The sequence below is a fragment of the Olea europaea genome, chromosome 7 (genome assembly GCF_002742605.1).
Source record: "Olea europaea var. sylvestris chromosome 7, O_europaea_v1, whole genome shotgun sequence".
Lineage (NCBI taxonomy): Eukaryota > Viridiplantae > Streptophyta > Magnoliopsida > Lamiales > Oleaceae > Olea > Olea europaea.
The window spans coordinates 10,200,411-10,226,317 of NC_036243.1; the positions used below are offsets into that span (position 1 = coordinate 10,200,411).

At 33.5% G+C, this 25,907-nt stretch overlaps 3 protein-coding genes across 5 annotated transcripts; all 3 read right to left on the minus strand.

Moving 5' to 3' along the window:
* Positions 1-9,961: 9,961 nt before the first annotated feature.
* LOC111396944 (transmembrane protein 230-like) lies at positions 9,962-16,055 on the minus strand. Of its 2 annotated transcripts, none has more exons than XM_023023564.1 (3): positions 15,768-16,055; positions 11,589-11,922; positions 9,962-10,254 (listed from the first exon to the last, which is right to left on the minus strand). In XM_023023564.1, exons 2-3 carry the CDS (start codon positions 11,863-11,865, stop codon positions 10,175-10,177), a joined length of 357 nt encoding a protein of 118 aa, XP_022879332.1. In that variant the 5' UTR covers positions 11,866-11,922; positions 15,768-16,055; the 3' UTR covers positions 9,962-10,174. The 2 variants fall into 2 exon arrangements, with proteins under 2 accessions (XP_022879332.1, XP_022879331.1); XM_023023563.1 differs by having other exon boundaries at positions 15,875-16,052.
* Positions 16,056-19,058: 3,003 nt separating this feature from the next.
* LOC111396945 lies at positions 19,059-22,693 on the minus strand. 2 transcript variants are annotated; one of them, XM_023023567.1, is made up of 8 exons: positions 22,298-22,693; positions 22,081-22,175; positions 21,308-21,410; positions 21,045-21,163; positions 20,468-20,654; positions 20,196-20,336; positions 19,217-19,512; positions 19,059-19,156 (listed from the first exon to the last, which is right to left on the minus strand). In XM_023023567.1, the coding sequence occupies exons 1-7, from the start codon at positions 22,577-22,579 to the stop codon at positions 19,222-19,224; spliced, it is 1,218 nt and encodes a 405-aa protein (XP_022879335.1). In that variant the 5' UTR covers positions 22,580-22,693; the 3' UTR covers positions 19,059-19,156; positions 19,217-19,221. The 2 variants fall into 2 exon arrangements, with proteins under 2 accessions (XP_022879335.1, XP_022879334.1); XM_023023566.1 differs by having other exon boundaries at positions 19,113-19,512; positions 22,298-22,691.
* Positions 22,694-24,063: 1,370 nt separating this feature from the next.
* LOC111397676 (lamin-like protein) lies at positions 24,064-25,803 on the minus strand. The gene is made up of 2 exons (XM_023024677.1): positions 25,551-25,803; positions 24,064-24,506 (listed from the first exon to the last, which is right to left on the minus strand). The coding sequence occupies exons 1-2, from the start codon at positions 25,738-25,740 to the stop codon at positions 24,271-24,273; spliced, it is 426 nt and encodes a 141-aa protein (XP_022880445.1). The 5' UTR covers positions 25,741-25,803; the 3' UTR covers positions 24,064-24,270.
* Between the last annotated feature and the right edge of the window lie 104 nt (positions 25,804-25,907).

A 25,907-nucleotide genomic window follows, 5' to 3' on the forward strand; every position in this document is an offset into this window, starting at 1 on the left:
TAACTAAAAAAATTAATTATGAGTAAGAACAATTTAAGAATCCTATTATAATTCTAATTAGTAAACTATTCTTATCTAATCACATCTATCAATACGCTATTGTTGTTGTATTTCATTTCACACAAATTTAGAGAGAAAAAGAATAGAAAGAGAGAGAAACCCAGAGAAAGAAAGAAAACGGAAATGAAATAGAGAGAGAGAGAGAGAGAGAATAGAGAGAAGGAAGAAAGGAAAGGAAAAGGAAAAAAAGAAAAGGTTTTTTAGCGCGTTCGAGATCCATTTGCAAAAATTTTCAATCATAAGTAGCTCAAGTATAAAAGCAATCTGACAAATAAGGCATGAATATGTCTAAATGCGAAGTGATTTTGTGTTTTCACTTTTTAATATTTTTAGTTAAGTATTTTATGTGCTGTTATATGATCAAAATTAAAGAATGATCTTGTAGGTAACATCATACGATATTATTATGTAGATTTACACGGAAACCAGTCATATGGCTAAATACCCTAAATGGAGATTGAGAATGTGGATGACCTAAGTAAGAATGAGACAATTTATGTGTGTATTTTACTTGCTTTTAATATTAAATTGTGAAAATACTGGTATGAAATCTATACCAAGGATATTCGCATACTCATTCTATATTCTAAATTATTTTTACAAATGCTTGATGGATGGAGTTGGAGGTTAAGGCTGCTGATAGAGTTCGTGTTGCTGGATCACGAATTTATTTTCTTTCAATATTTAGCATTTAGTTTTAAATTGTTTTGCAATCAGAATTTTAATTTCAAAATCGATAAATTTATAGTTTATTAGTGGATTGAATTTATTTGACATATTATGAGACAATAAATTAATTTATTTTTTCCTGCAAAATTCTTCAATTTTTTTTAATTTTTTTAATTGTTTTTTTTTTTTGGTATTACAATATGTCAATCAATTTTTATAATGGCTAAATGAATTATTTGAGTAACTTTCGGGACATAGGTTTTCGGATTGTATCGGAGCTCAGTCAATCTTTCTTACAAACTTTTTAAAATTAAAATTTTAGATTTCTTTATATATTAAAGTTTTATACAAATTTTAATCTACACGATATTGGGACTAGCATGATCAACTTCTAATCAACGATCTAAGGTACAAAATTACTTTAGTTTTATAGTGAACAAGTGATTGCTTGAACTTTATATATCCTCTTTGTTGAAAGTTAAATTGTTATATTTTACAGAAAATTCATCGCTATGTTTATTTCCAAAGAGCTATGATGAGAATTAGAAGAGCACTTGAGTGAAACAATAATTATGTAAAAAAATTGAGAAATTTATTGTTTGACTTTTCTTGATTTGCGTATTCACGAAAGGTTTTGTCAAAAATGCCTAAATCGTGTAAGGCGAGCTTTGGTTTTAAACGATCCAACTGTAATCCCCCTCCTCACCTGAAAACCTTTTCAGTTGCCCATTATTCAAATTAATAAGATGAAAAGTAATATTGCAAACCACTTAAAAAAAATTTATTTAAAACCCATTTAGTCAAACTTTATTGGAAACAATAAGATTATATTGAACATAAACGACACTATTTATACTCATGTATTCTATCATTGTCAGCTATATCAAGATATTTGAATTGACTTGAATAACATCTAATATACGATCATCATGTTTAAGTTTAGGAAGCAACTAACTTAGCACGAGAATTATTAAGTGCTATGCTAAAGATGCCGCAACAGCAACCACTTCAACTACCATGAGGCAGGCTTGGTTCCTCTTCAATTATAAAACAATTTCGCGAGATGCACCCACTCGTATTTGAAAGGTGGCCTCGATCCAATAGTTGTAGAAGAATGGCTTCGCCATCTTAAGTATATCTTTAGGATTATGGAATGCACTAACGCACAAAAAATCCTTTGTGCGATATTTATGATGGAGAAGGGAGCAAGTCATTGGTGAGGGATAACTACTAGATCCCGCACGTAGGACCAAACATGGACATAGGTCAAAGAGATAGTACTTCAAAAATACTTTCTAGCTACTTTAAGAGAAAAGAATGAAGTATAGTTTTTTGAGCTGAAGTAGGGAAACGTGACTCTCACTGATTATGAGCGAAAGTTTGAGGAGTTATCTAAATTTGTCCCATATCCGGTGGACACATAAGAGAAATGAACTCAGAGTTTTGAACTTGGACTGAGAATTGACATTAGGAAAACAATGGCAGTATTCCAATTAAGTACTTATCAGGGAGTTCTGTAGAAGACTCAAGTATACACCTTTGATGACGATCAGATTGGTGAACGTAGTAGATAGCAGACTAGCTCTTAGATAAGCACAAATGGTATGACAATGTCAAGAAGAATGGAAAAGGTCCCAACAAAAAGGGAAAGGCAGAAACAGATGCCAACATTAGTGACAAGAATTAACGACTACTCTGTTCTAAATGTCAAAAATCTCATAAGGGAGAATGCTTGATAGAATAAGGTGTATGTTACAAATGTGGCAAGCCAGACACATTGCCAAAGACTACACCTAGAGGTAAACTAAGAAGGCTGAAGATCAAAAAGGTAGGCAATGCCAGAGTTTTTGCTTTAACAAAGGAAGAGGTAGAGCTCGACTGCAATGTAGTGACGGGTATCATATCAATATCTGACCTGCCTTCTTTTATATTAACTGATTTAGGAGCTACACACTCGTTTCAAATTTGAATATAGAATGTGTACCCCTTGATAACATATTAGAAATATCACTTTCGTCTAAGAAGTTGCTTAGTGCAAATTATATAGCGAGGAACCTAAATTTAAAAATGGATGGGAAGATAATAAAAACAGACTTTGTGGTCCAAAACATAAAATATTTTGACATTATACTTGGAATAAACTAGTTGTCGAAAAATCATGCAACTATTCGTCGTTTCGAGAAGGATTTAATTTTCAACGACTCGGTGAAAAAGAATTCATTTCTTTGGAATAAGAGTAAAACCTTTACCTAGACTTATATCAACACTATAGGATGAACGCTTGTTGAAAAAGAAGTCTGATCAAGGAATTTTTAGTGTCTTTAACCAGCATTGATTAGAATGAGTTAATCATCGATGAAGTTTGAGTAGTTAGGGATTTTTTAGATGTATTTTCAAAAGATTTACCAATAATGCATCCAAATCGAGAGGTCGAGTTTACTATTGACCTCTTATCGGGTGCCACGCCAATTTTATAGGCCCCTTATCGTATGGCACCAATAGAACTTCAAAAATTGAAAGTACAATTGTAGGAGTTGCTAAACAAGGATTTTATTAGACTCAGTGTCTCACCATGGGAGCTCCAATATTGTTCATAAAGAAGAACGATGGATCGATGAGAATGTGCATCGATTATCGAGAGCTGAACCATATTACAATTAAAAATAAATACCCCATCTCCAGAATTGAAGATTTATTTGACCAACTATATGGTGCCAAGGTCTTCTCTAAAAATGATTTAAGATCAGGCTATCATTAGATGGAAATTAAAGCAATTGACGTTCCGAAGATAGCATTTAGAACTCGATATAGGCATTATGAGTTCTTGGTGCTATCTTAGGAACGTCAATTGCTTTAATTTCCATTTAATGATAGCCTGATCTTAAATCATTTTTAGAGAAGACCTTGGCACCATATAGTCATTATGAGTTCTTGGTGATGCCCTTTGGCTTGACAAATACACCAGTAGTCTTCATGGATCACATGAAATCATGAATCGAGTTTTTCACAACTATCAAGATTAGTTTGTTATTATCTTCATTGACAATATACTGTTAAATTCAAAGTATAAGCATGAACATAAGGAGCCCCTAAAATTATTCTCAAAATATTAAGGAAAGAGAAGCTCTATGCAAAATTTAAAAAGTGTAAATTTTGGCTCAATAGAGTAGAATTTTTGGGCAACATAAATCATAGTCCAAGGAATTGAAGTTGACACAGGTAGAGTGGAAACAATGACCAATTGGCCTCGGCCAACCAATGTTAGAGAAGTGTGCAATTTTTTTGGGATTAGCATGTTATTATAGGCGATTCATTGAAGGGTTTTCAAAGATTGTCATCCTAATGACTCAGGTAACGAGAAAAAATGTGAAGTTCCAATGGATGGAGAGGTACGAACAAAGCATTCAGGAACTAAAACAAAAATTGACCTCAACTCCCGTCTTGACCATACCCAGAGGGCCGAAGCCTTCTACAACGATGTAGCTAAGCAGTGGTTTGGGATGTGTACTTATGTAGTATGGTAAAGTTATCATATATACTTCCAAACAACTAAAGTCGTATAAAAAACTATACAACGCATGACCTGGAGTTAGTAGTAGTAGTTCATGCACTAAAGATATTACAGCACATAGAAATCCCACAAGTTTAGCTCCCATGATTTCAGTATTACAGCATATAGAAATCCCACCCACAACTTTAGCTCCCATGATTTCAGTATTACAGCATATAGAAATCCCACAAGTTTAGCTAAACTTTAGCTCCCATGATTTTAGTCATCTCCCAGAATTTTGTATAGATGATTTTATTTCCATGTAAACCATATCCATGTACAGCTATATAAAGCATACTGATCAATGAGAAATATAAGATAATTGTTTCTATATGCTGTAATACTGAAATCACGAGAGCTAAAGTTGTGGGATTTCTATATGCTGTAATACTGAAATCGTGGGAGCTAAACTTGTGGGATTTCTATGTGTTGTAATAAAAGATATGGCAACACTATCTCTACGGAGCTAAATGTGATAGTTATATGGACCAAAAGAGCCTAAAGTACTTCTTCACCCAAGAGGAATGAAACAATAGACAACTTAGATGGCTAGAATTGGTAAAAGATTATGGTTGTGTCATTTATTATCATTCAGGAAAAGCCAATGTTGTTGCTGATGCATTAAGCAGAAAGATAGTAGGACATTTGATAACTTTATTCCTTATAAAAAATCATTAATCAAAGATATGAATCATTTACAAATTGAGGTGATTTTACCTCCAGTGAATATTACGTCACGAATTGCTATAATCACAGGTCAACCTACTATTTGAGACCCAATTAAGAAAGCCAAGGATAGTGATTTGTTTCTACAAAAAAATTAAAGGTGCAGTTGGCACAGGCAAATGAAAGGGTTTTGAGCTAGCTGAAGCTAACACGTTGATGTTTAAAGAAAAATTGTATGTACTGAAAGATGAGAAGATAGGAAAAAAATATTAAAAGAAGGTCACTTCATCCTACATGCAGCACATCTTGAGGGAACAAAAATGTATAAAGACCTTCAAAGCGTATTCTAGTCGCGGAATATGAAAAGAGGCATAGGTCTATTCATAAAGAAGTGTATGGTTTGCTTGCAAGTAAAAGCAGAACATCAGAAGCCATCAGGATTATTAAATCCAATAAAGATTCGTAAATGAAAATGGAAGCACATCGTCATGGATTTTATAGTTGGTTTTCCAAAATCAAATAGAGCAAATAATGCAATCTAGTTTACTATTGATAGATTGACAAAGTCAACTCACTTCTTACCAGTAAAGACGACTTTTAATATGGATCAATTAGCTTAGTTATGTTAAAAAAGTGATCAGATTACATGGCACCCCATCTCTATTGTGTTAGACAGAGATCTGAGATTTACTTCAAAATTTTGAAAAAGTATGCACAAGGCAATGAGGACTAAGATAAACTTAAGTATGGGTTTCCATCCACAATTAGATGGTCATTCGGAGAGGACAATTCAAATTCTTGAAGACATGCTTCGAGCATATGTCCTAGATCTTGGAGGAACTTGGGAAAAATCTACTATTGGTAGAAGTTTCCTACAATAATAACTATAAGACAATCATAGGAATTGTGCCTTATGAGGCTTTATATGGTAGAAAGTGTAGATCTCCAGCTCATTGGGATGAATCTAGCGAGCGAAGAATTTTAAGGCTTGAGATTATTGAGCGGACAGTCCAAGCTATTGAAAAGACTACCAAGATCGATATAAAAGTCATGCAGATAATGGGAGAAAAGATCTTGAGTTTAAGGTTGGTGACAAAATTTTCTAAAAATAGCACCTATGAAGTGAGTCATTCGATTTGGAAAAAGGAAAAAAATACCGACCAAGTTATATAGGACCTTTTGAAATTTTGAAACATGTGGGAACTATGCTTATGAGTTGGCATTACCTCCCGAACTTTTAGCAGTACACAATGTCTTTCATGTCTCAATGCTCAAAAAATATGTATCGGATCTTGGCCACATGATTAATCTTCAATCGTTAGATATTTATTCAAATCTAACTTACGAAAGAGCTCCGATAGTCATCTTGGATAAGAAGATTCGTATCCTTTGGAATAGAGAAATTCCATTGATGAAAGTTCAGTGGTGAAATCATGTGGTGGAAGAGTCCACCTAAGAATATGAGGTAGATATTAAAGCTAAATATCTATAGCTTTTAGATAATCAAGATAAATTTCGATGATAAAATCTTTTTTAAGGAGAGAAAGATGTAATGCCCCAAACATATGTTAGGGTAACTTAGTAAGTTTTCCATTTTCTATGGACCTTATATTAATATTTCTAATAATTGGATTATATATGAGTTTTATATGAAATTAAATTTTAATGTTATTTGGATATCTATTAAATTATTATTGAATTATTCAATACTAAAGTATTTAGATAAAACTTGAAATTTGCACATATATATACACTGAATTTTATTCTCACGTAGTTAGAATTATCTTAAATTCGAATTTCATGATAAGTTTATTTGTTTAAAGATCAATCTCAATTTAAATTATGAGTCATATTAAAATTATAATTTGCAAACTATTCCTATCTAATCACATCTATAAATACCCTCTTGTTGTTGTACTTCAATTTACACAATTTCAGATAGAGAGAAGAAGAAGATTAAAAAGAAAAAAGAAAAAAAGATAAGGTTTTCTAGCGCGTTTGAGATTCGTTCGCAAAAATTTTTAGTCCTAAATAGCTCTAGTATAAAAGTAATTTGACAAATAAGGTATGGATTTATCTAAATGCGAAGTGATTTTGTGTTTTCACTTTTAAATGTTGAATGTAAAGTACTTTATGTGTTATTACATGATCAAATTAAATAAAATTTTGTGGATAATACCATACGATATTATTATGTAGATCTACACGAAAACCAGTCATAGGGCTAAATACCCAAAGTGGAGATTGAGAAAGGGTATGATTCAACTCATTCAAGTAAGAATGAGACGGTCAAGTTTCAATCTCACTAGAAAATTATGTTATGTGCGTATTTTATATGTTTTTTTATATTAAATTGTGAAAATATTGGCATGAAATCTATATTGAGTGAATTCATATGCTCATTTTATATTCTAAATTATTTTTATAGATGCTAGATGGATCGAAATTGGAGGTTGAGACGGCTGATAAAGTCCGTGTCAATAGATCAAGAATTTTATTTTCTTTCAATATTTAGCATTTAGTTTAAAATTATTTTGCAATTAGTATTTTATTTTCAAAATCGATGAATTTATATGTCATTAGTGGATTGAATTTATTTGACATATTATGAGACAAAAAAATATTTTATTTCGCAAAGTTCTTCATTTTTTTTTAACTCTCTTTTATTTTTTATTTTTTTTGGTATTACAATATGTCAATCAATTTTTATAATGGCTAAATGAATTATTTGAGCAACCTTTGGGACATAGATTTCGGAGCATTACATTTACAATCTAATATGATGTAGCACCAATCGTTGTATTAGAAAAATTTGTACTAATTCATTTTAATACAATTATTTATGATACTATCCATAATTCTATCCCTTAAGTCAATACGGTTACCAAAACTGACCTAAATGTATCATGATGGAAGCTCAAATCATGGGTCGAGAATTTTTATTTTCTTTTGCTTTTTTGCTTTAACTTTTTACTGAATTAAAGTTGATTCCATTTTCTACTTTGCTAGTAATTCTCAGTTGGAAAGAAAATTCCTCTGAAAATAATGCATAGATGCGTAGTCTTGCACCAAAAAGACCCACATTATTGATTGATTTTTCATGATTGCACTCCAAGTTTAGCTTTTTGAAGTTGTTCCATAAAGGGATTTCCTTCGTGGCTATATTTGAAGAGTAATACTATTCAGCATCACCAGTATTAAATATTAGTTTAGGTGACAATATGCAAAAATGATAGGTAAATACAAAGTCGCATAATTTATTTAATTAAACCTATCAAGTGTGGCCATCTAAATTTGTGTTCTAACAATACATGCTAGATAACATTATTCATATTTGAAGCTTGAACGGGAAGGTCTAAACAAATAATGGGATAGTGACGTTTATAATTTAGAAGATTGGATACTCGTGACTCTGTAATTAGAATGCTTAACGTCAATAGAGTTGTACTTATATGATTTTATATTAAATTGTGTAAATTCTAGCATGAAATTTATATTGAATGTATTCGTATGTTCATTCAATATTCTAAATTATTTTTACAAATGCTTGATGGATCGGAGTTGGAGTTGCAGGTTGAGACGGCTGATAGAATCCGTGTCTATAGATGACGTTTTTTTATTTTCTTTCAATATTAGCATTTAGTTTTAAATTATTTTGCAATCAGAATTTTAATTTCAAAATCAATGAATTTATATATCATTAGTGGATTTAATTTATTTGACATATTATGAGACAATAACATAACTTATTTTATTTCAAAATATTCTACAATGTATTTTTATTTTTATTTTTTATATTACAATATGTCAATCAACTTTTATAATGGCAAAAGGAATTATTTGAACAACTTTATGGACATAGATTTTAGGGCATTACATGTACGATCTAATATGATGTAGCACCAAACCGTATTAGAAAAATTCGTCCTAATTCATTTTAATATAATTATTTATGATTCTATCCTCCATAATTCTATCCCTTAATTCAATACGGTTACCAAAACTGACATAAATGTTTCATGATGGAAGCTCAAATCATCGGTTGAGAATTTTTCTTTTCTTCTGCATTTTTGTTTTGACATTTTACTGAATTAAAGTTGATTCCATTTTCAATTTTGCTAGTAATTCTTAGTTGGAAAGAAAATTCCTCATCTGAAAATAATGTACGGATGGGTAGTTTTGCGCCAAAATGACACATTATTTGATTGATTTTTCATGATTGCACTTGAAGTTGAGCATTTTTAAGTTGTTCCATAAAGGGATTTCCATGGTGGCTATATTCGAAGTGTAATATTATTCACCATAACTAGTATTAAGTATATGTTTAGGTGATAATCTGCATGACATTAAATAATAGGTAAATACAATGTTACAAGATTCATTTAATTAAATCTATCAAGTTTGACCATCTAAATTGGTGTTAGATTACATTATTCACATTTGAAGCTTGAGAGGAAACTCTAAACAAATTTTGGGATGGTGACATTTATAATTTAGAAGATTGGATACTCGTGACTCTATAATTAGAATGCTTAACGTCAATAGAATTGAACATATATGATTTTAAATAATATCAAATCTTTCTAAATCTGCTCTTACGTCGGTATTTTATTTATCTAATATTATAGTTCTGATGAAAGGAGTAGATGCTTATATTTGTTGTTTTATCCCTCGCGAGGGGAACAGGATGACCTGTAATCTTCATTTGCTATTACGTCCCCAATTCCACTTTTTATTTAACTTGTAATTTTTTATGATAGAAATTTCATTTTCGATTTCAAAGAAAACTTATGTGGTATCGTATGGAGGTAGAAAAAATAAAAGGTAAGATTCTTAATTAAGTTCCTTTAAAGGAAGGGCATTCTATTTTGTGAGAAGTTAAACTAGGGAAATGTATTACTCGTATCAAAACACTTGACTATACAAAATTAAAAAACCGATGAACAAGACAAAATTTGACAATTATCATGTTTAATTCTTTCTGATTTAACGTAAAAAAAAAAAAAAAAAAACTCATTTTACACAAGCCATTCTTGAAGAATATCTGAATATGGTACAGGATTTCTGCTCAGGCCAATTACAGTAACTACATGTTTGGTACAACTCAGATACTTAAAAGTAATCAAATGTGAAGGCTGACAGTTCCACATGGTAAAATATATGTCATTAACTCAAACAAAAACTTGTTCATAAACATCAAAGCTAGGGTGGATAAAACAGCAAAAAACCTTAATAATCGGGAATTGAAGCAAAGCGATAGCCTTGGGCACCTCTCCAGGAATAATATGCAATTCGAGTTTCATAGAAGCCTGCAGAGATTTTGTGGTCAGTCAATCAAGAAATCGAACAGTTGCTCGAGAAATAAATAAGAAGCATAAGTACAACAACACGATATGTTAAACAGTTAAAGCATCGTGGGAACAAAAAGAATAGCTAGAGACTCCATAACATTGGATTGCTTATGTTTGCCAAATAAGAAGCAGAAGTACAACAACATGATATGTTAAACAGTTGAAGCATCCTGGGAACAAAAAGAATAGCTAGAGACTCCATAACATTGGATTGCTTATGTTTGCCTGCATGTAAATTACTAATTCCAAAAGCAACACATGCAGGAAAACGAAGCAGGATCAACTATGACTTCATGGTGCAATGTATCAAAGATAAAAAATCTAGAGTTGTAAGTACATAATTTTGGATCTATAACTGTGTCCATACACTCACATGGAGTGGGGACCACTCTTACATGGGTGAGTATATGGACACACTTATGGACCCAAAATTATGTACCAATAGATTTATCCAAAAATTTAACCCCAAAAAAAGGATAAGCAATAAGGGTACTATTAGTCACTCAACTTATAGTTTAATTTCATGTTAGTCATCAAACTCTGTGTGTTCCAAATTCATAATTTAAGTTCGCTATCGATTTCAAGTCAATCACTAAATTAAGCTCTTGTTTGGGCTCCATTAAAATCAATTTTTGGGAAAAAATGTATTTTGGAATAGTATTTTTTGAAAAATATATGGTTAAAAAAGAAATAAAAAAATTTAGATTACGCGTAATATTATTTTATTGAAAAATGTGTGGTCGAAAATATGAGAGAAAAATGTATTTTTTTTGGAATGGAACCCAAATAGGGCTAAAACTAGGGATATTAAATGGATCGAGCTGCGCTGCCCAACTCGCCACCATCAGGCTCGGCTAGGCCCACCATGCAAGCCAGCTCGTGCTCACATATGGGGCGAGCGGAGCACGTGCTAGCTCATTACCAAAAAGCCCGGCATGGCTCGCTACACCATCGTTTGTGTTTTTTTAACTGAACTGACATTTTCACTCCTGTGACGAGCTGGCTCGCATGCCAATTGCGAACCAATGACAGCTCAAAAGAGGTTTTAGCTGTTCAGTTTGCATTAAGCTCAGCCTCAGCCAACGAGCAACTTTTGTAAAGAAAATGTCCGACATGAAAAAGATTTATATTGGTGCAACGTCAAATTTCTGCCTTCACTTGACGGATTTTAAGAAAGACCCCAAGTTGAAATAAAAATGAAAACTTCAGAGGTTTAGTGACTAACATGAAACTTCTTCTAACATGATATCTTAATGTTAAGAAATGCTTCCAAAGAAATGCCTTTAAGATACCTGGCAGGAAGGTAAGAATTCCGAGTCCTAAAAGGCCGTATGCTTGGGAACGGTCTCCACCCATGTGACCTGTGAAAATGAAGAATGAAAGAAAGAGAAGTAGGCATCCCAGGGAGAGCAGGAAAAGTGCAAGGATGATGGATTTCCATGGAATTTTATCATAAGATTTAGGGCTATAGTCAAATCGAGGGTCCTTTTGCCTTTCTCCGCTACCATCATAAGAATCATCTTCATCATCAGCAAGACGACTGTAGGGAATGTTTCTTCGAGATGCCATAAAGATCAATGTAAATGCTGGTTATAAAAGTGTCAAATAACTCCAACTCCAATTGAACTGTGGAGTTTCAAAATCAAAGAGAAGACAGGTGAAGAAAAATAAGTAGGCTAAAAATAAATTTTATGAGATTTAAGACAATGAACTTGAAGCCGAAAAAATTGCACACAGTTGAATAACTAATAAAAATTAACACATAAACCTTAAATCTTAAAACATTTCAACAACTTTCCCAAGATAATAAATTTGTAGGTCTAAATACTCAACTATTTCAAACATTTAAGATCTAGAAATTTCCAAGACAAACAAAGAAAACTACATGGAAGTTTTAAACATAATTTTCAACATGCATGGAGATAAACATGGAAACTCGTGTGTGCAGAGAAAAATATGTTTAAAACAGAGAAGTACAGTGAAATGACAAGACCTTGCTTTAATTAAATAGCAATATGAAACTACCCCAAACATTTACATGGAGACAAAGGTGAAAATGTGAGATCAAGACACCAGATTAAGTGTGAGCGAGTCATGAGACTGAGGGCAACCAATCACTGTCCGAGCAATTTTTATTACACTAATTTTCTTTGGGCGTAACAATGGAGTATAATCATTCATGTAATTAAGCTATGTATATTTAAGTTACATATACCCATGTATGCTTAACAAGAGGACTTAGTGCTAAGGATCTGCAGTTGAGCTAATAGCATGAGTTGATAATATTTTGCTTTCTGTTTTAACTTACTGGATTACCCAAAATACAGAAACTGTTTCAATTTACAATAAATTTTTAGAAATTACCATAGATTCTCCTAGAAGAACTTTTTTCTGGCAATTTTATACAGAGTCATTTCATAAAAAGAAAAGAAGAGTAAAGATTAATTAAAAACCTGAGAAAGTAATACTAATATTTTAACCTGTATTCAACATTGAGCTATCATCTAATCTGTATCCTACATCTTTACTTTAGATCTATTTCTGTATGCCGTATGCCTTGTACACAAGAAGGCAAAAAATTAGCGAATGCGGCTTATAAACTTCAATATCTAGGCAACAGAAAGAGTTTTGACACTATGAAAATGGCACATGCTAAACTAGTAACATGGTGCTGAATGAGGTGGAACCTCAGACAGCAGGTGTTAGGAGAGTTAAAGAGTCGAAGCCAATCCAATAAGGACAACGGGTGTAAAATGAGAAGGTTCAAGTGACTCCTAAGGCTAGAGTTTGTCCCAACTCCATTGTAGAACAGGGCTATCTTTCAATCTGGCAATCTTAGGCGGTTTTAGAAATATCCATCCAAAAACATGTCAGTTGTCACGCTGACCGATTTTTAATGCTTGAACGATGATATGAATAAGTTGATAAAGCAAAAACTCCTTTCTAAAGAACAAATATTCTTATCTGCCATTCTATTCTATGTATTGTCAAAGATTTAAAAAATGAAATAGATGGTGAATGCCTAATTGAATTGATCAGGTATCAAATCCATATTTTGGAACAAACCATAACCTACTAACACTTTTACATTAACTCAACAGATTTTGAAATAATGTTACTGCCTGGATCATGGTTATAAATTTTCTCATTTTCATCCAACATATAATATTTAATTACTTAAAAAATCTGTTTTAAATTGTCAAGTTGCAAATAGTTATTTAACAATCTGATTATGAGTTATTAAATCATTAAATGGTAAAATGAATAAAAATTTCCAATTCTTTACACATGAAGTTTGTCTTCCCTATGATAAAAAAGCTCTGATAAACTACTCTCTATATCAGTTTATTAGCGTTATATCTGTCTCTCCACAGTATAAAATAGAAAATGAGGGGCTTGGTTGCAATTTGGATTTAGTGAAACACTAAGTAGCACTATATGGAACCCATTTTCATTTTATACAAAGAAAACCCTAAACCATCGACACAGAGAAGAAAAGAAGAAAAAAATAAGTAAAGGGAGAGAAAAAGAAAGAAGGAAAAGAAAGGAAAACCTAGCGCCTCCGCCTTCCTCCACCCTCTCGACGGTAGCTCCAAGTTTAGAAAGAGCAGAAAAGAAGAAAAGGGAAAGAAAAAAAGAGACAAGAAGAACGAAGAAAACAAAAGAAGCAGATTTCAAGAAATGTCTGGTAGAAATTTGAAGGATCGACACATCCCAATACCCATACACATGTTGTGTCGTGTGGACACAGGTACTTCGTCCATTTCGAAGAGTCTGAGTATCAGAGAAACAATCGATCCCCTTCGTTTCGTGAACAGCAAGACCTAAGATTGTCTTGCCGGTCAACTCCAAGGGAGGGGTATTTGCAACCCAATAACCAAAAAACTATCCACTGAACCAGCAGTTCACACCTCATCACAAGCAGGTTCCATTTTTTATTTTTTTTTAAAGCACTGTTTATAATATAATTATCAGCCACAACCAAATATGCTCAAACCACCACCATGCCGCCCATTGTCACACACTCAGTCACTAACCCAATGTTCCCCAAGTCCAACAAGCTATAGATTTACTGCATAAAACTTAAGAACACACTATCACCAGTCCACAAATACTGTCCCTTCCCACAACCCCACACTGCGTTAACAATCCCCAACATTACGACCATCACGAAACAAAAATTCATAATTTCACTCCATTGTAGAATAAGGCTATCTTTCAATTTTCTCACTCTCTCTTAGAAATATCCATCCAAAAACATGTCAGTTGGTTTTATGTTGACTGATGTTTAATGCTCATGATATGAAGTAGTCGATAAAGCATAAACTCCTTTCTAAAGGACAAGTATTGTTATCTGCCAATCTACTCTATGTATTGTCAAAAATTTGAACAATGAAAATAGATGGCAAGTGCCTGATTGAATTGATCAGGTATCAAATCCATATTTTGGAACTAACATTTTGACTTGAATTTAATTCATTAGATCTCAAAATAATGTTACTGCCTGGATCATGGTTATTATTATTATTATTATTTTTTTTCATCCATTATATAATATTTAATTACTTAAAACACTGTGGCACAATTAGTTCAAATTCTTTCAGAATTGAATGCTTTAGAATATTCAATTCTTGTAGCGGCCATTGCTTTTTAAAAGTCTGTTTTAAATTGTCAAGTTGGAAAGAGTTATATACCAAGATATGATTAATGAGTTATTAAATGGTAAATGAATAAAACTTTCCAATTCTTTACACATGAAGTTTGTCTTCCCCATGATAAAAAAGTTCTCACGAACTGCTCTCTATATCGGTTTGATAGTGCTATATTATCTTTCCACAGTATAAATTCACAAACTTCCCCATCCCTGCCCCAAACAATCCACCCCGCCTTCGTTCCGTAAACAGAAAGACCTAAGATTGGCCAGCAAGTCAAGGCGAGAGGAGGGGGTATTTATGAAAGGGAGAGCTAGCACAACCCAAGAAAAACCACTGAACCTGCAGTACACACCTCATCACAAGAAGGTTCTGACTTTTTCTAAAAAAATAAAAATTAAAAAAAAGTCACTGTTTATCATATAACCATCAGCCATTTCCAAGTATGCGCCAACCGCCACCGTGCCGCCTATTGCCACACACTAACCAACCAACCCAATGTTCCCCAAGTCCAACAAGCTATAGTTTTACTGCATAAAACTTAAGAACGCACCATCACAGTCCACAAGTAACTTCCCTTCCCACTACCCCACGACTACGTTAACAATCCCCAACATTACGACCATCGCGAAACAAAAAGTACACAATTTGATCACTAACAGGCAGACTGAATAATAAGTTTTCAGACTATAAACAGATAAGGTAACCCAACTATAGCGAAGCCACAAATCCTATACAATTTGCTTAAAAACGAAATTAGTAAAAAAGAAAATTAAATCGTGAAAGCTAGCTCAAAAATTAAAATCCAGAACAAATTACCACTAAATTTCACCGGAAATTCAGAACTCCAGATCCTTCTACTACATACGCATATTACTATCCATACAAATGAAATAAATCATTACAGTGAACGGAGAAGAACTCACCCGGGAATTGAACAAACAAATCGATTCCAATAGCTGGTAAAAGTTTGACCCGGTCGTGAAATTGGATGAAGCTAAACGAAATTTCCTCTTGTTTATTCGCTGCCAGACTATGTTGACGGCTGGGCTTGGATCCAAACAATACTTACGGGTCAAGGCCCAATAAACTCGCTTGTTTCTCTAAAAAGCTCATTTTATGAAATTTCTGAAAGACCAACAGGGTATGAATGCTTTATTTATCACAAAGTAGAGATGAATATTATATGGGCCACGAGGCAAGCTTTCCCCGAATATGACAGCCGTAGAAAAAGAAGTCGGAGGAAGAAGCTAGTTGGGTAACTGTATACACGAGGGTACATTAGTATTGTGGGAAATAGCAACACATCAATGTTTTAAAAAGGGGAAATGGACCTCTCATCTTTCACTTTGTGTGATTGTGTTTTTAACTTGTATATAAGTGATGTTTTGGATCTTCAACCTATGAAAAGTTGTAAATTGAAGTCTTCATCGATCAAAATGGTCAATGTAGATGATAAAATTCAAGTAACTTTCACGTGACTAGAAGTTGAAGAGTAAAATTATCAAATCACTAATCATTTCTCTCACATTCAATCGAGAGTAGCGTGCGATTTTAACATCTACATTGCTATCACATGGGGATTCAAAATCACATATTTAAATAACTTGGGGATCTAAAAATCTTACTTTTAAAGGTATGGAACCCATAATCATACTACGTGAAAGGCTAAGGAAGTAGGAACTCAGTCATAATCTATCCATTTAAACATTAAATGATCACTTCACCTTGTTCTAGTTGGATAAGGATTATTAATTAAAAATCTGAAGTCAAGGATTGATACTTAGAGGTGTTAATGGATTGAGTCGAGGTCTTCCACTGTACGAGTTGGCTCATGCTCTCTTCTGGACAAGTTGAAAATGATCTAACTTGTTTGAAAATTTTCTTGCTTGGCCTGTTCCGAAGAGAGAATGAGCCAACTCATACAGTTGAAAATTTTCCTGCTCGGCTTGTAAAGTTACATTCGACATAGTAAACAACAATTAATATGGACGAAGTTATAAAATAACTCAAATCTTCATGATGTAGAAATATATATATTAAAATGTAAAAAGAACATCATGTATATAGTCAGGGACGAATCCATCATCGAAGTTCAGTTAGGGCGAAACTTGACCGTTGACCGTCGACAATCAACGATCGTAATAGCCCAATCGTTTATTAAAATTTGATTAAATATTATTAAAAGTTTAGAATCAATGGCAAGACTTAGTGCACAACTAGAACTAGAAGAATTAGATATGGACTTTCGTTTCGGTCTAAAAAATCGTTCAATAATCTGCAAAATGTCCCAATTTAATATTTCCAAATCAATTATCATAACTCATAAAACATAAATTACTTAACATAAATCACAATTCTCCATAATAACTCACAAAACATAAATCATAACTCATAAATAATAATAAAAAATTTGCCTTTAAAGTGAATATGATTAATAAGACTAATAACACAATTTACAAATTACAGACAATATTTATAATTTCATTATTCAACAAGTCAAGTAGAAGTAGTCAACAAAATAGAACAAAAACAAAACCGAGAGAAAGAGAGAGAGAGAGAGAGAGAAATGCACTCAGCAGTAACCAGTCGAAGGCTGCACGAGCTTGAAGATTTTGAGACCAGAACAACGATCGACAGCGCTGACGACTCCTTGTGGCGTTGGTAGCAACAGCTGCTGCCTGCTGCCTCTTCGATTTTCAGATGGAAATTATAGAATGAAGAAGGGAGGAAAAGAGTTTGGCCTTTGCGGTTTCAGCTTCAAAATGGAATTGATTTGGTCATTTGGACCACTTGTTGTTTTGGGAAAAATTGTTTTGTTGTTTTGTACCTAAATCAATAGCTTCGACAATCTTTACATTCGCCCATAAAAAGAAAAAAACAACAAATAACAAGAAAAAAAAGGATCACTTTCATTGATAAAGGTAGCTCATATTTAACAACATGATTAAAAATACATCCATTGATTCTAAAAGAATTTATCTCATACAAATGCATTGATTCAGCAAAATATAAGCACAAAAATGTATAAAATACACATATTTAGGCAATATAAGTACATTACCTTCCAAACTTCATTCTTCTTCTTGAAAACCCAAACATTTTATTGGTTTCAAAACCCCCACTGCAAAACAAAAAAGAATGGAACCCAACTACCCAAGTCATAAACGTTACCTTAAGAAACTTCAAATTTTTGCATTACTAAACCCCCATATGCATAGATACAACAATGTGTATCTATAAATGACTATTTACCTCAAAAAAACAGAGAGAGAGAGAGAGAGAGAACCCAGAAACAACACAACACACACAAGAACTTCACACCACAGATACTGTTATGTCAATGGGTGATTTGGGCTTCTTAATTTGGGCCAGCCTAGTTTGAAGGAAAAAAAAAAAAAATAATAAAAATAAAAATGCCCAACAGCTGAACAGCATCACAACTGGAGCTAGGCGCAGGGGCAAAATCTGTCATCACAGATTTATCATAGCCGGTGTGGTGCCCGGCGGCTCCGGCGAGTCCAGCTGGGGCAGCCACCCTAACTGGCCACCACCTGAATCCACCACTAATACAATTATACTTCACGTACCATGTCTAAGTTTTTTGTGCTGCAATTTTTATTTTTATTTTTTTTGGTAGATTGCTGTAAATGTTATTTTTGGCTTCCAAACTCAGATTACCTCGTTAATGTGGCAAATGAGTGAATATAGCACTGCCCTCCTCCTAGTGATGTGTCTGATAAAACAATTGCTAAACTTCCAATACAGAGAAGATGAGAAAAAGTAATATTATTCAAAGTCAGTGACTGCGGTAATAATCCCCCTTCATCGCATTACTCTGACATTCACTTATGAATACGATATTGAGATTTTTTTCATGAATGTGATGACAAAAAGAAATGGTAATGGGAATATTTGTCTTGCACCTCGTAACTTGATGTGGATGCCATTGACAGTTTTCAACATCTACAGTGTTTCTTCTTCTAAGACTAATATACTTTAACAAGGCTCTCTCATCACATGACATTTCTTGTTCTTGAACTTTAGCCGTCATATGTACTCTAATTTATGTTAGAAGAATACTGATTTCTATAGAGGTTAAGCTGAGTTGAATGATAATTTCTACTAAAAATATGCATATTTGCATATCCCCTTTATATAGTGTTTTGGGAAGTACTACTTTTGTATAGGATTGTGTAATAATAACAAATCCTCCGATCGTGGTTTACAATTATAGCTTATAAAGTGAGTGTATACAGAGGAAGATGAATACTCATAGTTTGGTCTCATAAAAATATGTAGAGGAGACGGCTAAGCCTTCTACATCGTATGTCCGCACCAATCTCTGTCTTTTTTCAGGTGACTCAACCCAACAAAACTCCAAATGGAACGACTTTGATTCTTGCACACTCTTCGCTACATCAGAAGGGTACCCCATGTACATGCTCCCGGGTAATAAAGTCAGCTGAAAGCCACCGTCGAATGTGACTAAGTTGTTGGACATGGATCCTGTCCAATGTACGTTAGTGGTGACATTGCTTCCGTCTGATGTAGAAGTAAAATCCTGTAAGCACCAAGAAAACGAAAGAAATTATCTTAAATGTTCCAATGAAAGGATCAGGTAAGAATCCAACAGAGATGAGACCAAAACTCTCAAAAGCACAGTATAAAATTTGTTCGAAACAAAACTATAGTACGACTCAAACATAATGTCCATAAACATCCACCAAGTTGGAGCATGGAAACTCGAACAGTTGAAATATGAGATAAACAAATACCTTAAATGAAAAAAGACAACACATTCAAAGATATCAACTCTGTTATCTTTGAGAAATTTCGCAGTAGAGAAAGATGAACATCTTCTCCGCCGTCTTTGACATTTTTAAAACAATTTCCTGGTTAATTTTGAAGTTTACCAAACTACTAAAAATGGGATGGAAATATTTGCGGGAAAATTAGAAGGCTGCCAAACATCTAGAAGCTTTTGACAACAAATATTGAGAAAAGACCACTTGTGGAAATTTCTCTCTCGTAAATATGTTTCTTTTTCCCCAAAATTTACGTGGACTCAAGCAGAGCCTAGATAAACATCATGGTTAAATCCTAAAAACCTGTCACAGTCTTTGAATAGCTATAACATTATATCATTATTATTACAACGACAATATTAAAAAATTATTTTACTGTATTGAGAACTCTCAAATTTTGGAAGGAAAAGGGGAACACAGTTCTACAAGACTGACAAACCTGAATAAGTTGACCATCCTCATTCATTTTGAGTACAGCTATTGTATCTGCTTCAGCTATTGTAGCTCCATAAACACCACTGCGTTTTGTTCTAGAATGACCTTTCCATGAACCCAAAAAGGGACTAATCCTGTCCGTTTCCTAGAACCAATAGCTTAGTATTAGGAAATGATTATTTGAGGATGCATGAGGTAGATGATAAATGGTTGATATTCAAATTACAATTGACGAATTGAAAAAAAAAGGGAACGTTTGTATAGATCTAAATATACATTAGAATTGTCAAAGGAAGGATGAACAAGCACTTTGCTGCCTTTTTCTTCAAGGAATACAAGAAGCATATCTAGAATGCCTCGTGGATCCATGATATGAAATGCTCTTACTCGCATATCTTTCTCCAAGGAATAAAGACAGTTTTCGCACACAAGAGAAGGCCGACGAGAAGGTAGCTTTAAGTTTCTGTGAAAAGTAAAGCAATATCAAGAAAGAAAAACTATGGAACCAACATGAGTAAGGACCAGGAGGAATTGTAAAGACATAAGTACAATCAAGAATTCATGATATTATTGAAAACAATATCACTGTCATGTTAGCAATTAACAATATTAAAGGAAAAAAAAGAAGAAGCTGAACTCTTGTCCATTGTATTGTACAGTCTAATCTAGTACTACATATTAAACATAGCTCTTAATGGTCACACCAATCCAAATAGAGCATTGGATACAAAAAGAAAATCTAACACCGAAAAGTTGTCTTTGTTTCAAAAAGGGATACCTGTTAAACAGCTAATTTTCACAGGCAGTCATGCTATTGCTTCAGACATAGTTTCTCAACTAACAAAGCACTTACTTGGGTGATTCTTCTCCAATATCATCTTCACCTAGGACCCCTTGTCTTAACACAGTTTCCAACATTCCAGCTGTCTGATACCTCAAAGCAAAAGCCTTCTCTTTGGAAAAGAAACCTATCTGCAAACTAATATCAATGGATGCTGAAATAAAATAACCAAAAAAAGGATTCCATATAATAAATTTATAACATGAAGGTTAAAACTTTGCAACAAGGAACTAACAATGAGTGACCAATAATGCTTTCAAAATAAGAAGGCTCACCTGTTGATATTTGTCCACAGTGAACATGTTAGTTTCCTTAATTTTGTACTCAAACCACTCTGGCTCATTACCATCTTCAATTGGAGGTTGTCTGATGTATAACCTAAATTTATTTAAAACCAGTTAAGTTCTTCCAACAGTTTCGAGCTAAATCAACCAAAGTGAATAACTTAAATTCAGCAGGTTGTTGTGAAGAAATAAATTGCCAAAGGGCTTGATGTCGTGATTAAGGAAAACAAATTTCAATAAAAGAATGGAAGTGATAAAGGCGCTGATAAACTATGTAATGCAAAAACAAGAGGCAATTTGAGATTTACACAATTACACTATTCTCTTTAATTTTGTAAGTATCAAATTAATATGATACAACGTACTTGGAGTTTGCCATTTCATATGCGGAAATTAACAACAGGAAGTAATAGTTATACTATATACGCTAACACATTATATAAAATGAAAAGATTCTATTTTAGAGCATTATTCATTTCAACTACTTTTTCAAGCAGCTCTTCTTAGTTTGCCATAGGAATAAAACTTCATTGAAACCAAACTAATTAATCAGGATGTTGAATAATTTCTTGTTAACCTCCATTCTTTGTTAAAATTCCAAACACAAACAAAAGTGCATATTGGCAACATTTGTTGATAATACGTATAAGAAATGAATGAATTTCCGGCAATAACTATCCAAACAAAATTAATCTAACCTCAAAACCCAGTGGAAAGCGTTTAAATATTCTAATATAACATAACCGTAATGAAAGGAAACATACGTTTGAATTAAACTGAGAAGTTCATCTTCACCATAAGAGCCCACCGCAAGCTTTGTACTAATTTTATTCAGCAAATTCCCATAACAATCAAATTGCTGCACCAAAAAAAAAAAAAAAAAAAAAAAAAAAAAAAAAAAAAACACACACACACACACGCACATAAGATAATCCGTCCATCTTTCTTCAAATCAGCAAAATTCAAAAAATTGATACCGACATGAAGAGAGCCAGTCCAATTGCCCAAATTGAGATTGATAAAGCGTCGAAGAACATCAGTGCTCATTGCCTCTAAGTTTTTTGGCCATTCATCTTCTGCCGTGGCCGCGTCTGTGCCATTAGAGGAACACAGTGGTGATAATGGCAGTTGAGTTTGAAATGACAGGATGATGCATCGAGAAAATCTTCTAGGGGCCCAGATAAAAGGTATCTTGCATTGTTTAAATGGAGGGAAGGAATTTTGGGGAGATTGCACTGAGGTAGAAGGAAAAGTCGTCGCCATTGGAGGGAAAAATGTGAGAGCTCCGTTAATGGCTCAAATATCTTATCCCGAATCTCATCCCCTCCAAGAACTCCGTTAGAGACACAGTAAATGTTTGGCTCAGCTTACAAAATATGCTTATACGAGTGGTAAACAAACTTAAGCCCGTTTGATAGCCATCACCAAAAAAATCAATTTTTTTACCATTATTTCATTATTTAATCGTCATTTTTTATTCTTTCATTCACATATGAGACCTACTTTTCTCACTAAATGTCAAAAAATTAATTCTCATAGTCATTGTCGAACAGATTCTAAGCATAATTCATAAATAATTTATTTTGGATAATTAAAACAAAACAACAATATCATTTACATTTTCTCTACAAAACAATCTTATCTTTTCAATTTGGCATGTTACCCCTCAAGCAAATGTTGGGCAAAACAACTTTGCGACCCTTTTCTCTTTTAAAGTTTTTCAAATAACAAACTTGCTATTTCTTTAAATAAAAATAATAATTAGTCATAGTCTTAAAATTTTCAAAATACAAGGAGTCGTAATAAAACAATTAAAAATTTTCCTTTCCCCCCTACTAACCTAGTGTTTGACAAACCAAATTTGAATCACAATTTTCTAGAATCGGGAATAATCTCCTAAGCAGTGATTTGCTAATCACTTGAATGACATGGCACCACTTACAACCGGTACTAGGAAGATCAATTCCGTTTCTAGAATAATTCATATATTGAATCATGTCAAGTGTCTCGTTGAATTCGGTTCATATATTGAATCTAGTGCTTCACCTCGCCCACCACCACTCTGTTCGCCCTATTTAACTGATCTATGACTACCTCTAGAGTGCGGCAGATTTATTCTTAGAAGATAGGAGATGGAATTGGAAGGCGATTCAAGTCAATCTTCTACCAGTTGATACGGACCTCATTCTTACAATACTCGACTACTTGTTGACGTGCCAAGTGTTAGTGATATGCCAATGTGACATTTTTACTAGAAGAGTAAGTACATAGTAAAATTGGGAACCAGATGATGATATCACTAAAAAAGTTGAATTCCCAGGCATCCCTCAAGCCCATTATCGGGCTGCTCGAGTTTTTTTATGGAGTGCATTCTCATCTGGAAGATAATTAGAGACATTCTCCCTACCAAGCTGAATATCACAAGGGCAGATTTTAATGGATAAAGAAAAACAATACCGAATTGAATGTTGATGTTTCCGTCAAGGGTCATAGTTTCTATGGAGTCGGGATCATTTTGAGGAACTATAAAGGAGTGGTGATCACTGCAATATGACGCCATTTTTTGTGGAAATTGGTTCGATGTAATTTCCTCTAAAAGCACTTCCATAATATGAAACCCTTTTAAAAATTAGTTTTCAAACAAAAACAAAAGTCATGCCAAATGGACCTAACTATTCTTGCAACTAACTCTCACGAATAATATTTTGCTATTCTAAATTCTAAAGAGAGAAAAAAACACAAGAGTATGAATCCGCGGCGGTAGAAGAACCTGATATCAGTTAAATAACAGCCAGAAGAGTCCTCATATTACAAACCATTTTAAAGATACTCAACCCACACTTTGTTCTTCACAAGATGATCATAGGCTAAACCATTCAAGTCAAAATAATTTAACAAAATACAAAAGCAAACAACTCTAAGAATACTGAAACTATCAAGAAGATAGCAACCTTTTATGGCAAAGATGATGGTCGGGGCTGTGGTTTTTCAACACGAATAGTTACTTTCATGCCTCTACGGCAGAATCCTTTTCCGCTAATGAAATAATAAGTTTTTGTAACATTGAGAGGAACAACGTCCCTTCCAGCGCCGGTTGTCCAATTGTGAAGCGGGTGATTGGAATTGCAGTTCTTGTAATCTCTCTTGTTTACCTCAAGCACACTCATCTTGTGCCTATCATACACGAAGACTGAAACGAAAAGGCCAGTTACTAATCATTTCTTTAGTAATCAAGATTAGGACTTAATTTGTAACAACTCTGCTCAACCAACATGTCTTTAATAAGTTCATAATTGACCATGGATAGCCAAATAAAAGGTGAAACTCAGTAATTAAAGAACCAATGTGCACGAGTTATCTAATCATTATCAATTATCAAAAACAGAGGTTAAACTACTAAAGTCCAGATGAATGAACTTATGGCTCAATAAAATGTATTGAATTTAAAAGAGAGAGGCTAGAGAAGATGGGACGCTATTTTCTTTTATAAATTTTTTTAATCAGTGAATTATTATAGCGACAGACGAGGACATAGTCTCACATTAAAGTGAACTTCTATAAATTTTATGTGTTCTTTTGTGTCTATTTTTTTACTGTAATTTTATTACTCTTGGTGGTGTAAAATTATGGCTTCTAACTCAGAATATACTAGCAAATTATAAAACTACTTTCAAGTGTGAAAAATTAAACAATCCAAACCTCAATACACAATACGCATATTCTGTATGTATTGAATCAACTCGTTTAAAAGTTTAAACTCCTAGACATGAAATAAATAGTAGAATTGTTTCTACAAATAGAAGTTGCTGCTAGTGTTGTTCCATGAGTGAAAGTTGCTGAAATCTAAAGGGCATACATTGGGTCGTAGAACTAATTTTATTGAAATAAAACCACTATGAATTAAGCCGTCGTTTGTCAAATTTATAAATAGTTTATAATTAGAGAGTTTGATGAATAGTAATGGAATGTGTAGATAATAATGAATTTTTAGTTGAAATTGACTTTTGATTTTTAACCGAATATATAAATCATTTAAAATTATTCAAGCGGAGTCTAACTTTGCAGTTCTTCATCTTCCCCCGTTTACAAGCAACAAAAACTAAGCTGTTTATGTTAGTATCAATTCTCAATGGTTTAATTTCATAAGCAAGGCATCTTTTTGACAAAACCAGCTGGAATAATCTTAAAAGAAAAGCTCAAAAGCATAGTTCTGAATACAAAAGAGAGAGCATACAGAGCCAATCGCCGAGATAGAAATGTTTTCTTTTAGCCCAAATGACGTAGTTCACATTTGAACTCCACCCGTTGTTAGCTCCGACGATGAAACGCGTTGCAGATACCTCCGTCGGCACCAACACCAGCACCGCGCATGTCAACACCAACACTGCCGCAGGCCACCCTATGCTCCGCCGCAGCCCCTCCATTTCTCGCAGTCTTTTGCAATCTGCTCTGACAATGTCCCTATATAAATATAGTAGAAAGTCCGGGCCTAGCTGTATTTGACTTTCATCACCTCATAATGCGTTATACATGTGTTGACTTGCAATGTTATATTTCTGTCCATATAAGCCAGGTTTGACACATAGGAGTG